General features: G+C 41.6%; 1 protein-coding gene across 2 annotated transcripts in view; it reads left to right on the top strand.

Moving 5' to 3' along the window:
- The window catches only part of GALNT1 (polypeptide N-acetylgalactosaminyltransferase 1), a 78,007-nt gene that overhangs the window by 46,925 nt on the left and 16,002 nt on the right, over nucleotides 1-15,080 (top strand). For both annotated transcript variants that reach the window (XM_079784095.1, XM_079784096.1), the window contains 3 exons: nucleotides 2,324-2,490; nucleotides 8,397-8,604; nucleotides 13,495-13,665. In XM_079784095.1, the coding sequence (XP_079640221.1) occupies nucleotides 2,324-2,490; nucleotides 8,397-8,604; nucleotides 13,495-13,665 (546 nt within the window). The remainder of the gene's footprint in view (nucleotides 1-2,323; nucleotides 2,491-8,396; nucleotides 8,605-13,494; nucleotides 13,666-15,080) is intronic.

Genomic DNA, 15,080 nt, shown 5'->3' on the forward strand with positions numbered 1-15,080 from the left:
GATCCTTATCTGTACCCTAGGAAAATAACAAGGGTTGTGTGCGGATTTGCAGTACTTTGAATACTTCCTGGCACCTGCGATGTAGGCCTACATTCAGGGAGTGAGCTGCAATTCTCAGGAGCAGCCGACTCCAAGCATGCTTTCCCATCTCCACTCTCTTTTACTAAGCGCTGTCTGACTTCTGAAGTGTATTCATGATGAAATGTTAAATGAGAAATAGATTAATACTTAACTATCTCTCTGTTAAAGCTGGACAGAGCTGGCCAGCGGGTGCTTTTCAGACTAGTTCCCACGGGTAGAAAGATGAAGAGTGTGGGACAGCCCCTAGAGTGCAGCTCTTCACCTCTTTTCTGAATCCAGAAAAGCCTCACTTGTTCTCAGCCTGGCCTGGACCGGTGGTGTAGCCGCCTGTGTCTAGGTCACTCTGTGCCTGCCAAGAACCTTTACTGCTTGCAGGGTCTCCGAGGGCACATTTCCTGGAGGAAAGAATAACACTGCTCCAGTGTCAAGAAGCATTAAATAGAAGTAACAATAAAAGAATAACTTTTCTAAAGTGTGATCCTAGCAAAGCAGGTTTAAGACAAATTCCAAGTCACTTAATAAGGCAATTTTATTCTGTATTTAGTCTCAGATGTTTAAAAAGTGATACCATTTATTGAATGTTTATTATGTTCATATTTAAGCAGTTGAGCAAAACAGTAGTAGCATGCCCAGTTTGCAGGTGGGGAAATTCGGAGAGATTAAATGATTTGTACCAAGGATGGTTAATAAGTGACCCATGTGAAATCTGTCCATGACAAAACATGCACTCTTAACCAGTGCGCTTTGCCTTCACTCTTTGGGTTAGATCTTGCCTGAATGAGGATACACAGAGGAGAAATTATTTAACATTGCAAAACACTGTCAGGCAGGTAGCCAGATATCTTAAGAAATATAGACTTGGCCGTGGTGAGTGGTAGTGACAGGCTAAATTTAGTGGATGACAAAGAATACCTTGAAAGTCTTAGCTCAAAGGGACATGGAGTAGAGGATGGATTACATGTGCATATTCACTTCGCTAAGCCTGTTTCCTCATCTGTAAACTTGGCATAATACCTCTGTCTTATGTGTTGTTGTAAGGATAAAGTGGCATGATGCATATGCAACTCTTAATGCCATTTCAGGCTGTAAGAAAGTTAGGATAAGTAGAGTGGGACTTGAACAGTTGAAAAATAATAGAAAAAAATAATTATCAAGGGACTTCTGTTGTTCTGCATTCCTGAATTATTAGGTATTTGCGTGGATTCTCTGGTAAGCCCAGTCTTGCTGAGATGAACACTATCCTAAGCAAATTTAATCTCTTTATTCCTAAAACACTCTGGCAGGCCCTCAAGCTAACCCTCAAACCATACAGTGAATTTCTTGCATTAAGAGTTTACTCAGTAATCCTTTCATTCACATATAACGAGTGTGCTCATTGTATAGGACACCTTTAATCAGTGTTGTACATAGGGGCCATAAATGAAACCACTTGTGTTTTGACTCATTCTTTAAAAAACAGGGATTTTCAGTCAACTCCAACTCCACTCCAGTATTTAACTCACTCCCATTAATAGCATCAGCTCACTATGGTAGTGATTCTGTGTGCATACATATTTGAGTGTGTTTGGTCTTTCTGATGATTGCATTTCTAGACACTGTCTTTACTAAACAAGATGCATGTTGATATTTCAGTATTGAGGAGGCAGCATTATGAGCTTGGCCAGCAGAGCATGGACTGTGGAGTCCTCAGCCAGGCCCTGCTGTTCCCTGGATGTGTCTGTCTACTGGATGTGAAATGTAGCTCCTCGTACCTCACAGATTTATTAGGAAGCCTAATGCCTAGTACACCATAGATACTCAGTGAATATTAGTTCTCCTCCTTTGTGGAAGGTATATATTTGTGTAGATTATTAAATTGTGTAGATCCTAGTGGTTCTGTTTTTTTTGTTTTGTTTTGGTCCAATTGTATTCTTGAGATAAATTCAGTTTGGGATGATGACACAGCCTTAAGTACATTCTCCGTTAAACTGAATCAACAGAAAACATTCATCAGGAAGAGGTGCCTAATTGTAAGAATACAGTTGCCCTCTTTAAAATAATTTTAACTTAAACATATAACATTAAATAGGTACTATTCATTAAACATGCAACATTAACCAAAACCTAAATAAATGGAAAGTTACCAGGAGTCCCACCACTAGAGCACACTGTTTTTATTGTTCTACTGCCCGTTCTAGTCTAGATTCATTCATTGTGCTATCGTAACAGTCACTTTCTATAAAGGCATTTGCTTTGTCTCTAGGTGTAAAACAAAGGTGTATCCAGATAATCTTCCTACAACAAGTGTGGTGATTGTTTTCCACAATGAGGCCTGGAGCACACTTCTGCGAACTGTCCATAGTGTCATAAATCGCTCACCAAGACACATGCTAGAAGAAATTGTTCTAGTAGATGATGCCAGTGAAAGAGGTAAATTTTAAATTGTGACACCAATAATATCCTACACCATTTGTCATTAATGATTAAAAAACTAGTTGCTATCATTTTCAACCCAGTAACTTTATACAAACTTCTAATTTATCCTAAAAATATTGGTGGCATTTGGACTTATTCACATATGCAAAAAGAATTACACACTGTGAAACTTTAAACATTAACTTTTACTTTGTGTCTCCTCTTTTTTTAAAAAAAAAATATTTTTATTGATTTTTTACAGAGAGGAAGGGAGAGGGATAGAGAGTTAGAAACATCGATGAGAGAGAAACATCGATCAGCTGCCTCCTGCACACCCCCTACTGAGGATGTGCCCGCAACCAAGGTACATGCCCTTGACCGGAATCGAACCTGGGACCTTTCAGTCCGAAGGCCGACGCTCTATCCACTGAGCCAAACCGGTTTCGGTTTGTGTCTCCTCTTAATCTTGTTTTAAAAAAAGAAATAATGCTATATAATACAGACATTTATGCAGAATAGTGACTAAATCCACATAACTTTAGGATTTTCGCTGTGAGAAGCTGCAGCCCCGGGTCATTGGAGAGAAACTGGGTCTTAGAACCGTAACTGGGGAGCGTCAGTTCTGTGTCCAGTGGGAAGTATCCCTGGTGGCAAAATGAAGCCCTAGCGGTGAGCCTTAGTTCCCCAGATCCTGCTTAGGTTTTCCCATTTCACTCCATTTCCAAGCTCAGGAATGACCTGTAGCGAGGTACAAAAAAGGAGGAGGAAGGAGCCTGAGAAAAAGTGCTATTTGACTCTGATCTCATAATCAGACTATATTCTTCCAAGAATCTCAGAATTTTCCACAAGCTTAGAATCCCTCAAACTGTTTCATGAAGTACTCTTTTTGGAAAGGTGTGTTAATTAAAAGTACCTTGGCCCAACATTATTTATTCTGCATCCTTCTTAGAGATTTTACACTACAAGCTAATGTAGGAAAGGCTTGGCTTATCCATCATTAAAACAACCTGTTAAGTTCAGAGTTATCTGGCCTTTCCCAGACTCCCCCCCACAACCCCCGCCCCCCACGCACATCTATTTGGGATCATTGTTGTCATGTATTCTCCCAATATTCCTAAACTCACATGAGAAAAACTTGGAGGGAACTACCAAAAATGGCTTCCCTTCCTTCCTTGATTAGCCTTAAACTTCATGACCTATCACTTCTGCTCTCTTGTCTAACCTTTCATTGCATCTGCTAAGATAGTTTAGTCACATATTATACCTTCTCCTTCCTGTGCTCACACTAAATATGTATATATAACCATGATTAAATTTAATCATTTCATATCCTAATTATTGGGAGCAATTTGCCCATTAATCACAATTTAAAGCTTATTAGTTTGCTAGATTATAGTGGTATAAAGAAAGAATAAGTTATAGTCCTACCTTCTCACATACCTTATAGTTTATCTAGCTAATCCAATTAAGGAGACAGTTTATAATCATGCAATAATAGTATATTATATAATGTGATTAATGTAAAAATTAATGAGAGCTGTTAATAAATTAAGAATACATTTGAAACAAATAATTATTGTTGGCGAAGTATAAACCTCAGGTGGATAATTGTTTGCTAGGAGTTAATCCTTTAAGAAAATTACCTGAAGATCATTTAAGCAGTGATCTACACAAACATCTTTACTGCCAGTGACTTGTATTTGGTTTACTCATATGTTGATATTTGCTAAATTAAATATTCCTCAAGGAGAGATATTTTTCTTCAGATAAAATGACTTACTTTTCCATTTCCTCCTTTGGTTTCTCTGTTACTCTATTGGGTGCCTGAGAAGGCTGTGCAGAATAGGAAGTTTCTGTAGGATGTGGCCTAATTAGGAAGATGTGCCCACAAGTCTAGAAAGTGACAAAGTCACATATATCAGTTATTGTTTCCCCTTCCTCATCTGTAGGAGAAAACATGGGGGGGAGGGGGACTTTTCCTCACTGCTCCACCTGAGCTCTTAGTCACTTAGCGGGGTCCCTAACTGTTACCAGCACCCCCAGCAGGAACCTGCTTCTCCTTTATCGTCCGGCCTAGAAAGCTCAGGAGCTTAGGTCACCATTTCTGATATTTGGGAACTGCTAGGCATTGTGTTTTTGTGGTTATAACTGTGGTCTTGCTATTCAGATTGAGAATTATCTAATACTAGAAGTCTGGTGCACGAAATTCATGCAGTCGGGGTGGGGGGGGGCTAGGGTTCCCTCAGCCCTGATTGTGAGAGGGCGCAAACCAGGCCGAGGGACCCCATTGGTGCACGATCAGGGCCAGGGAGGGACCGCGGAAGGGTTCCAGGGCATGTCCAGCCCGTCTCGCTCAGTCCCGGCTGGACCCCAGCAGCAAGCTAACCTACCAGTCGGAGCGTCTGCCCCCTGGTGGTCAGTGCATGTCATAGCGAGCAGTTGAGCAGCCTTAGCATATCATTAGCATATTACGCTTTGATAGGTTGAACGGAAGACCGGACACTTAGTATATTAGGCTTTTATTATATAAGATAATTTCCTTTGGCTCTCTTGTTTAGGTGGTAACTGTTGGGCCAAGGAACCCCAGAGCAAGTTCTTTATTTTTAAGTAACTCTCCAAGTCTGCTTTTTCCTCTTCCTAAGGCACATCCAAGCACCGTCATTTCTCACCTGGATTAGTGAAATAGACTGGTCTTCTCACATGCACTCATACCCCCACTCCCACCCGCTCCCCATGCTGCGCTGCATGCAGAGCGAGCCTTCAGTCATGCACATCTGATCATGCCACTTCTCTAATGAGAATCTTTCCTCAAAGGCCTTTGTGACTGGCTTTTTCCTGCATCTTCAGTCATATCTTAACCTTTCCCTGTCCACCCATCCCCACAGCACAGCTCCGATGTTTACTCAGAATCAAGTTATTTTTAGAGAGGCCTCCTTGACCTCCCAAGATCAGGTTCTATTCTGAACATGTCTTGGAAGACTGTCCTCCCCCACAACTCTCACCAGAGATTTAATTGTTTACTTGTCTCCTGTCCTCCAATTAGACTCTACACTCCAGGTCTGTTTGTTCACCATGATCTCCTCCGTGCCCACAGTGCCTATTACTTAGTGCACAGATTTTAATTAATTAATTAATGAGTAATCTACCAGTCTGTTAATCCTTGCTTTTATGGCCTGTCTGTACAAGCTTCCTATTGTGTAGCATGCATAGTCTGTTCATGGCCTCAGGACACTTGATTTCACAGCTAACCTGCTGAGTTGACAGTAACTCCATTTATTAAAGAAGTATGAAGTAGACTCTATCATTATTTCTATTCTATTGATGAGGAAAATGAGGCTTAGCTTTATAAACCAAGGGCTTGACCTCTGAACTGCTCCATACATCACATCTGTTATAACTTTACTGTTACAGGGCCTCTAGTAAAGACAGTCTAGATCAGGGGTCCTCAAACTTTTTAAACGGGGCCAGTTCACTGTCCCTCAGACCGTTGGAGGGCCGGACTATGGTTTAAAAAAAACTGTGAACAAATTCCTATGCACACTGCACATATCTTATTTTGAAGTAAAAAAACAAAACGGCTAAAACACCTGCATGTGGCCCGTGGGCCGTAGTTTGAGGACGCCTGGTCTAGATGAATCCCTAGTTCATGTCAGAAGTTAGTGTAATTGTCATCTCAGGTTATCTTAAGACTCAGAACTGATAGAATGTTCCTCATCCAAGATGACTATTGTGTTTTTCTCATTTTACACAAAAGGAAAGGGAGTTTCTTATTTAGTAGAGATTAGGAGTCAGATTTATTAGACTTTAAATTCCTTGCTCTTTCTAAAGTTCTGGCCAAGCTTTCTTATATTTTGCTACAAGCAGTGAAATGTCCCCTGCCACTCCCATTCTCTGACAACCTCACACTCTTTGGTGGAGAGATGCCTAGGCATCCATTTGTAGGCTAACAGCTATAAAGATATTCTAATCAACACGATTCTCTTATTTTTAGATGACAATAGTAGCTTCTAATCACAGTCACCTAACATGTCCCCTCCCCCCTTTACTCCCTGTGCTCATTTTTGTAAAATGAGGCTTGAATGGTTACTAGTCCCCCACCCAGCCCTGAGTCCATAACTCAATGTCAGCTGTTAGGAAGACACCTATTTCTTAACATTATTGCATGAAAGCCACAAACATGTCAAACTACGATGTCAAGAAAATTTGTGGAATAGTAACTTTTTTGAGCTGCCATACCAAAGAGTCATTCATTTTTCATTTTATTTATAGACAGGACAGAATATTATAGCCTTCAAACATGTGAGATTTTGGAATTAGATTGAAGCACTTTAAACTGTCTGACATTTGGGGGGAAACTTATTGGGAGACACACTGTTGATGACACACCCAGCGGTGGCTGGTGTAAAGTACTAGAACAGAGCTCACACCCTTCCCCAGGAGAGTCTGTCAGACTCTGGACATACAGTAATTCAAATGTGTGTCAGATCAGGCAAGTCCACAGTCCTGAGTTGTTCTCTCTGCAGCTTCCTGCTGGGATTTCTTGCTATGGATGAAAAGATGGGCTTCAAAGTCAGGCAGACATGGCTTTGAATCTCGAATTAACCTCTTGACAAGCTGTGTCACCTTGATTCGTTCATTTAATATTCTGAACCTTAGATTTCCGTATCTAAAATTTGTGACAATCTCTGGGACTAGCACTACCCTCACGTTTTTACTCAAAGTATATCTTTAGTTCTATTCCAGATATTTTTCAGATGCTCTTTTTAGCCCAAATATATCAGGAAATATATTAGCAGCAATGGAAATGATGGCTTGTCTGGCACATCCCTATTTCCATATTGAGTCATTGTGGTCTTCTTACTAGTTAAACAGACAAGATCATTTCACTCCTATTTGTCTTTCCCTCTCCATTATGTAGGAATCCCTGTGGATCCCCACTTTGAGTACTTAGAGACCCCCTTAATAGATAAACCTGATTGACATGTCACCTTCCCATTATTAGAGTCCTATGGGACAAAGCTAGTCATCGGAGTCCCAGTAGTTCCAGCTCAGGTTTTTCCTTTCCTAGAGAGATTATCCTTACACCTACTGTGTGGGGCCCAGTTGGAAGGACATTGGGCCATTCCACCATCAATAGTTTCTCTGGCATGAATACCATGAAATAACCTCACCTGAAAAATTCTCTTTGCTTTCTAAAGTCAATTATGTACTTTAGAGGCAGGACATCCTTAGCTCAGGGTCATAACTCTGTCTGCATGGCTCTAGGATAGCTATTAATTTCATATACCACTTCCTCTCCCTTTCTCTCTTCCCCCATTTCTCCTCACTTGCCCTTTCCTCTCAAAACCGCTTCTACTGATGCCTACTTGTCTGTTAAGGATCTCTGTTTGGTCTTGCAATTACAATCCACCATTTCCCTTCCGAGCTTGACTTCATTATTATCTCCTGATAAAAGAACTAATAAAAGACCGTAATAATCAATATGACAATTAGTTTCTACCTTGGAAGAAATCCCAAAATTTTCTGAACTCTAACAGCTATTGCATATGCTGTTCCTGTTCTCTACTGTGGTCTGGATTTAATGCCCTCAAACTATGTCTATTCCTGATCCTTAAGCACAACTAGAAAAAGTAGCACTGAGCCTAAGAACTGCTTAGAGAAATGTGGTAACGTGCCTATCTTTGAGCCTGAATTCCAAGGCGCCCTCCCGATTCCTTGTGTAATAAGGGAGAGGCAGCCCTGGTACTTTCTCTCGGGAGATAAAAAGTCAGGTCCCCTATAGCAAAGTGGGTTTGTGAGTCAGGGAGCCTCACCAAAGTGCTCAGGAAATATGTGTTGAATGAATATTGCAGCTCAAAATTGCTTTACATCTAGGTAATGCCAGTTCAGTGTTTCATGTTATTTTTGCTTTAATTTTTCAGACTTTTTGAAAAGACCTCTGGAGAGTTACGTGAAAAAATTAAAAGTACCAGTTCATGTAATTCGAATGGAACAACGTTCTGGATTGATCAGAGCCAGGTTAAAAGGAGCCGCTGTGTCCAAAGGCCAAGTGATCACGTTCTTAGACGCTCACTGTGAGTGCACAGTGGGGTGGCTGGAGCCTCTCTTAGCCAGGATCAAACAGGACAGGTAATTTTCTGGAGTCTGTAAACATGTTTTTAGTGTGTTTGTCCTAAACTGCATGGTAAGTTGCAAAATTCTGTATTTGTGAATAATACAAAAAGTTTCCTCTGAAGTTTCCTTTAAGATACTCTTGAAGAGTACTCTAAACTAATTATGAAGACCACATTCTAAAGTCTGGATGGAATGTTTGCAAACTTTCTTGTTAATGAGGCTGGATTAGGAAGCATGCTGTTAAGATGTATACTGTGTATATACTCTGTTCACTGAGCGGGGGCAGAAGAGATGGACAGTGAAGTCAGGAAGAGTAGGGTAAAACCCTTTGCGTGGCTCTACTCTGTGAAGCCAACACAGGGGCAGGCAGGACGTCCCAGCTCGGTTCAAGCATGTCAAACTCGTTAAACAAGGCATGCAACCCACTGGCTGCGAGTTTGATATACTTGGTGTACATCCTTCCTGGAAATGTAGGACAGCAAGAAGTAGAAGGGGGTAGGGAGACACGTGTTACATACTGAAATGCTTAACTGCATGTTGAAAAGCACTATAATCTTAGATAATACAGGAGCAGCATTGGGCACTGTGGATGATGCCCCTGATTGTCTTTTTTTTTTTTTTTTAATTTATTGATTTTTTTACCAAGAGGAAGGGAGAGGGATAGAGAGTTAGAAACATCGATCAGCTGCCTCCTGCACACCTCCTAATGGGGATGTGCCTGCAACCAAGGTACAAGCCCTTGACCAGGATCGAACCTGGGACCTTTTAGTCCATAGGCCGACGCTCTATCCATTGAGCCAAACCGGTTAGGGCTGATTGTCTTCTTTCTTTCTTTTTTTTAAAATTTTTTTAAAAATTATTTTATTTTATTGATTTTTTACAGAGAGGAAGAGAGAGGGATAGAGAGTTAGAAACATCGATGAGAGAGAAACATCGATCAGCTGCTTCTTGCACACTCCCTACTGGGAATGTGCCCGCAACCAAGGTACATGCCCTTGACCGGAATCGAACCTGGGATCTTTTAGTCCGCAGGCCGACGCTCTATCCACTGAGCCAAACCAGTTTCGGCTGATTGTCTTCTTTCTTAATGGACATTTGTTAAAGAATATCTACTATTGGGCTCTGGCTTGGTTCTTGTGTATCAGGAGAGCACCTGACTCTTCAGTCTGCTAGACCTCTATTAGTTGAATTTCTGCTTGTCGCAATTTGAGCTAGAACCTATCTGTGTCAACTTAACATTGAGATTTAGATTTTAGCAGGCTAAACTTTTATTGGTCACGTGGAGCATAGGGCATGTCACAGCCATTACATTTATTCTGTTTGTTAGCAATTGCTGGACCTCAATCTCTACCCATTCAAAGATGAACAGGAAGCACCTACATTGGCGATGAGGAGATACAGCAGCTTTAGGAAGTAATAGGTGACTGGTTTAGGAAATATTTGCTTGCATAAAGACAACACATAGCCTTGATGACGCAGGAGCCGGGACCCATGGAGAGAAGCACCGTGAAGTGACAACAGAAATAAGGAAGAGGATTGGCTGAAATCATCACAGCAGCTTCCAGTTCAGGCTGTGTGGTAGATTAGGGATCCCGAGTAATTTTCCCAGCTGGAAAGCTAAATGCTGGATAAAATACAAAAATCAGTTTGAAATGCATCACTGACTTGGCAGCAAAGTAAGAAATTTTGCAGGTCTCAAAACAAAGTGAGAACAAGTGAGTAGTTCAAACACAAAAGCCAGCTTTCACTTGTACGGTTTCCGCTGAACTTGGGGACACTGAGCCTCTGCCTTGAAAGACAGAGAGACAGAAGGACAGGAGACAAAGCCTGGGCCCTGCCTGAGTGGGAAGGTGAATAACAAACACCTGCCTAGAGCTAGGACCTGACATCTGTACCTCAGTGTAAGTGAGGAGGGGAAATAAATCCCACCACCCCAGAGAAAATGGGCCTGCTTCAACCTTGGCATGGGTGGCACAGGGGGAACAAATCTCTCCTGAGAATTTATACACAGAATATGGAAAAATAGAGGACCAACTCAACTCGTTTTATGAAACTAGTATAACCTTAACGGGAAAACCAGAAAAGATATATGTTGGAAAATATTCAAACCTACTCATGAATGCTAGTACAAAAATATCACAATGCCAGCAAACTGAGTCCAACTGAGAGGGAGATGATTATATATATTAATATGTGTAATATTTTATATAGACACATACATATATATCATAGCATGACCAATTCGTTTAGTTTAATATAAAGCCAACTTATATAATATACCCCATTAACAAATTTCTGAAACTATGATTAAAACTCTGGGACCACTTCAGTAAGTACAGAAGAAGGGTCCATTTATAATTAAAACTAGAGGCCTGGTGCACGAAATTCGTGCACGGAGGGGGGTTGTCCCTCAGCCCAGCCTGTACCCTCTCCAATCTGGGACCCCTCAAGGAATGTCCCTGGGATCGGGCCTAAACGGGCAGTTGGACATCCCTCTCACAATCCAGGACTGCTGGCTCCCAACTGCTTGCCTGCCTGCCTTCCTGATTGCCCCTAACCACTCTGCTGCCAGCCTGTTTGCCCCCAACTTCCCTCCTCTGCCAGCCTGGTCACCCCTAACTGCCCTCTCCTGCAAAGTTGATCACCTCCAACTGCCCTCCCTTGCAGGCCTGGTCCCTCTCAACTGCCCTCCCTTGCATGCCTGATCCTTCTCAACTGCCCTCCCTTGCAGGCCAGTTGCCTCCCAACTGCCCTCTCCTGCTGCCATCTTGTGGTGGCCATCCTGTGTCCATATGGGGGCAGGATCTTTGACCACATGGGGGCAGCTATATTGTGTGTTGCAGTGATGAGCAATCTGCATATTACTTTTTTATTAGATAGGATAGAGGCCTGGTGCACGGGTGGGGGCCAGCTGGTTTGCCTGAAGGGTGTCCCGGATCAGGTGGGGGTTTCCTTGGGGCGTGGGGCGGCCTGAGCGAGGGGCCTGTGGTGGTTTGCAGGCCGGCCACGCCCCCTGGCAACCCAAGTGGAGGCCCTGATATCTGGGATTTATTTTCCTTCTACAATTGAAACTTTGTAGCCTGGAGCGGAGCCATGCCTGGGGCTCCCTCCGAGGCCGGCAGCCATTTCTGTTGGGGTTATAATTGAAACTTTGTTGCCTTAAGCGGGTGGGCCCGGCCAGGATGTGCGAAAAGCTTTGCTTCCCCTGTTGCCGGTGGCAACCCTGGCCTGCTCTCTCAAGCCCCATTCTGCCGCTATTTGTTTGAATTTGTTTACCTTCTATCATTGAAACTTTGTAGCTTGAGTGGAGGCTTAGGCCTGGCAAGGGTAGGCAGAAAGCTTGGCTTCCTCTGTTACCTAGGAAACCTTGCTCTCTGTGGCTGTAGCCATCTTGGTTTGGGTTAATTTGCATACTCGCTCTGATTGAGTGGTGGGCGTGGCTTGTGGGTGTGTCAGAGGTATGGTCAATTTGCATATTTGTCTATTATTAGATAGGATTACTTAGCAAACTGTTATAGAATGGAAATTTACTAATCTGAGAAAGGACAACTTAAAAACAACAAAACCTTAGTAAGCAGACATCATGTTAATGGAGAAATGTTGAAAGTATTTTTAAAAAGATGTGGAACAAGGTAAGGATGCCGTGAATTCTACTGTTCCTCAGGATTATTAAGAAGCTGTAGGTTTTACAGCAATACAAGAAGTAAGTAAAGGGTGTCAGGGTCAGCAAAGAAAAAAATTGGTGCTCTCAGTTGTAGAGGATTTGTTTTTTTATGTAACGAAAAATAATTTTGCTACGTAACTAACTGGCTGTGAGGCAGTTTTGGCATAAAAAAGATGAAATAACTGGTTGACAGGTTGGAGTATTTTTGTTTGATTTCATTTCTCCACTGACAAATCAGTCAACTGTAGTAAAAAAGATAACTTCCTACCAGTTTTGGTTTGGTTGGTTGGTGTCATTTCCTTATTGACAAAGTTCTTGCAATAACTCCCATTTTTATATAAATTTTAGCTAGCCCTCACATGTCTATACAGTGACGAGTAGACGTGGTGGTCTTAAAATAGTTACCATTTCGCCTGGGGCTGGGGGCAAGTGTGGGCTAGAAGGGGTCAGTGGGGGGAAAGGGGACATCTATAATACTTTCAAACAATAAAGATTAAAAAAATAGTTAACATTTCTTTCAGGTGACAGTGATTTGCCCTAAGAGTCAGTTTCTTATTTTCAAGCACAGCAGTAATTCAGGGCATCCTTATACAAATCTAGCGCATGTGAGAATGTTTTGTTTACACAAATCTAGTGCACACTGCAGCAGGAGAGAGAGAGGCCGAGGGCCCTCTTTGAGGTCGCAGGGTTGAACCCACATTTCCCGTAGGTCAAATCCACAACGTAAAACCAGTTATTTGCACAGTATTGCCGTGAATCTACACACATTTTAAACAAAATGGTTTAATTTTTGTATCCATACTTTCATGTTTAACGTCTCTTGCTTGTGATTTTATTTTTATGGCCAGTTCATTATACATTGACATGCCTGAGGTAACGTTTTTAGCAATGCTTACAGCAAACATACTAGACGGTGGTGGTTTGGTGGCAAATAATGTAAGAGTATGAATGAAAAAGGGATGGAAGGTTATCAAAAAGTTATAAATAAATAGTCTTGATGCTAGCTTGGTAGGATATAGCAGGTGCCCCCTTTTCTTCCCCATTGACCCCCTCCACCCCGCTCTCACCTCCTCCCCAGGCCTTCACTGCACTATTGTCTGTGTCCATATATGCATGTAAGTTCTTTGGTTAACCATTTCCCTCTGAAATGTTCTTATTTTAAAAACACTTAGTGTACTATTGTTATAGGCCTCAAAAAGGGAAGTTTTGGAAGATTTTTAAATTTGCCTTTCTGATTTCAGGAAAACAGTAGTGTGTCCCATCATCGACGTGATCAGTGATGATACTTTTGAGTACATGGCGGGTTCTGATATGACCTATGGGGGATTCAATTGGAAGCTCAATTTTCGCTGGTACCCTGTTCCCCAAAGAGAAATGGACAGAAGGAAAGGTGACCGGACTCTTCCTGTCAGGTAATTAATTTGTCAAACATTTTCCCTAGAATGTTATTGGCAGGGGATTGTGAAGCTTTGGGAATCATAAGGATTATAAGTATATTTTGGGACACATGAAACATATGGGTACCTTATATGTAGTTAAGAGCCATCTTTCACATCTTACTTTCAAAGAGGTTTTTTTTTTTATAAGCAAAAAATAAAATTAGAATTTTTTGCTTATACAAATCTAGTGCACACGAGAAATGGTGACATGCATATGTTCTTTCTTTCCTATATGAACATCATTTTGCAAATCTATAAGTCAGAATTTATGCTTTAATTCAGTTGTTAAGGATAATAATATTGATCTTAAATCAAACTACCCCTTAATTATAAGTGTTAATGTGTGAAAATATTACTTAAAACTGGGTCTTTGTACCAAAATATAAGATTTTAAATTCAGCCTAGCACCATCTGGATGATACTTACTGACTGGTAAAGTTTAGAAAGCTTGTTTTAAATATAAAAAGGACTAGAATTGACATATGTATAAAAATGAATTTTCATTAGTGCACTTCTGAATTTTCTTTTGTTCTACGTTTGGTCATATATAGACTTTTTTTTCCAGAAAGGGATAATAATCGTCCTGCCATTCACACTCTAACCTGAGAGCCTGAGCTTTCTGAGCCTTCCCAGGATTGATCCCAGCTGCGTCCACGGGCTGTTGCCGTAGTCATCGAGAGTGCCATCAGAAGCAGGCTTTTTAGGTTTCCCCATCCTGGGCTGCTCACATCTGCCCCCCCCCCGCCCTTGAATTCAAGCCCTGTCCTGGCAGAGTACACAAGAGGTGTCAGTGATTCTGGCCTCCTTCCCCTGGCTTACTTGAGTTCTTTCCTGGTAAGGGATTTTCCCACTCCTACGCTGACTAGTCAAATCACCACCTAAACCAAGGGTTCCTAAACACTTCGCAAATGACGGACTTCTCTGAAAAATCTGATGAATGCTATGTCTCCTCTAAGGAGGGGAGTGCACATATACAAACCAAAGATATAGCATATAATTCTAGGAAACTTAGCGATGCCCCAAACCCAGGTCAAGAAACCCCTGTACTAAATGCTAACTCTGGGTGTCGGCCTAGTTCCTTTGACTCCTACGATACTAGACTTTTTCTCTTCTAAAATCAAACTAAGTCCTAATTTTTTGTGTGTGTGGAAACAACTATTCCTCCTGGAACAACCAGTGTGCCAACCTCACTAGGGCATGGAATGAGTACAGTTTAGCATTACAGAGGCGGCCCAATTCATCCTAAAATATGACCTCCGTGGTGTCTTTCTCCCTAGAACGTCATAGTTTTCTTCTAGTCGGAGCCTAGTTTTTCTTCACACTCATTCTTCAAGGAAATCAAATGTTTGATAGTCATTTAGTTAAACCTCCTTTGTTATCAGTCATTT

Source organism: Cnephaeus nilssonii (genome assembly GCF_951640355.1).
Source record: "Cnephaeus nilssonii genome assembly, chromosome: 11".
Classification (NCBI taxonomy): Eukaryota; Metazoa; Chordata; class Mammalia; order Chiroptera; family Vespertilionidae; genus Cnephaeus; species Cnephaeus nilssonii.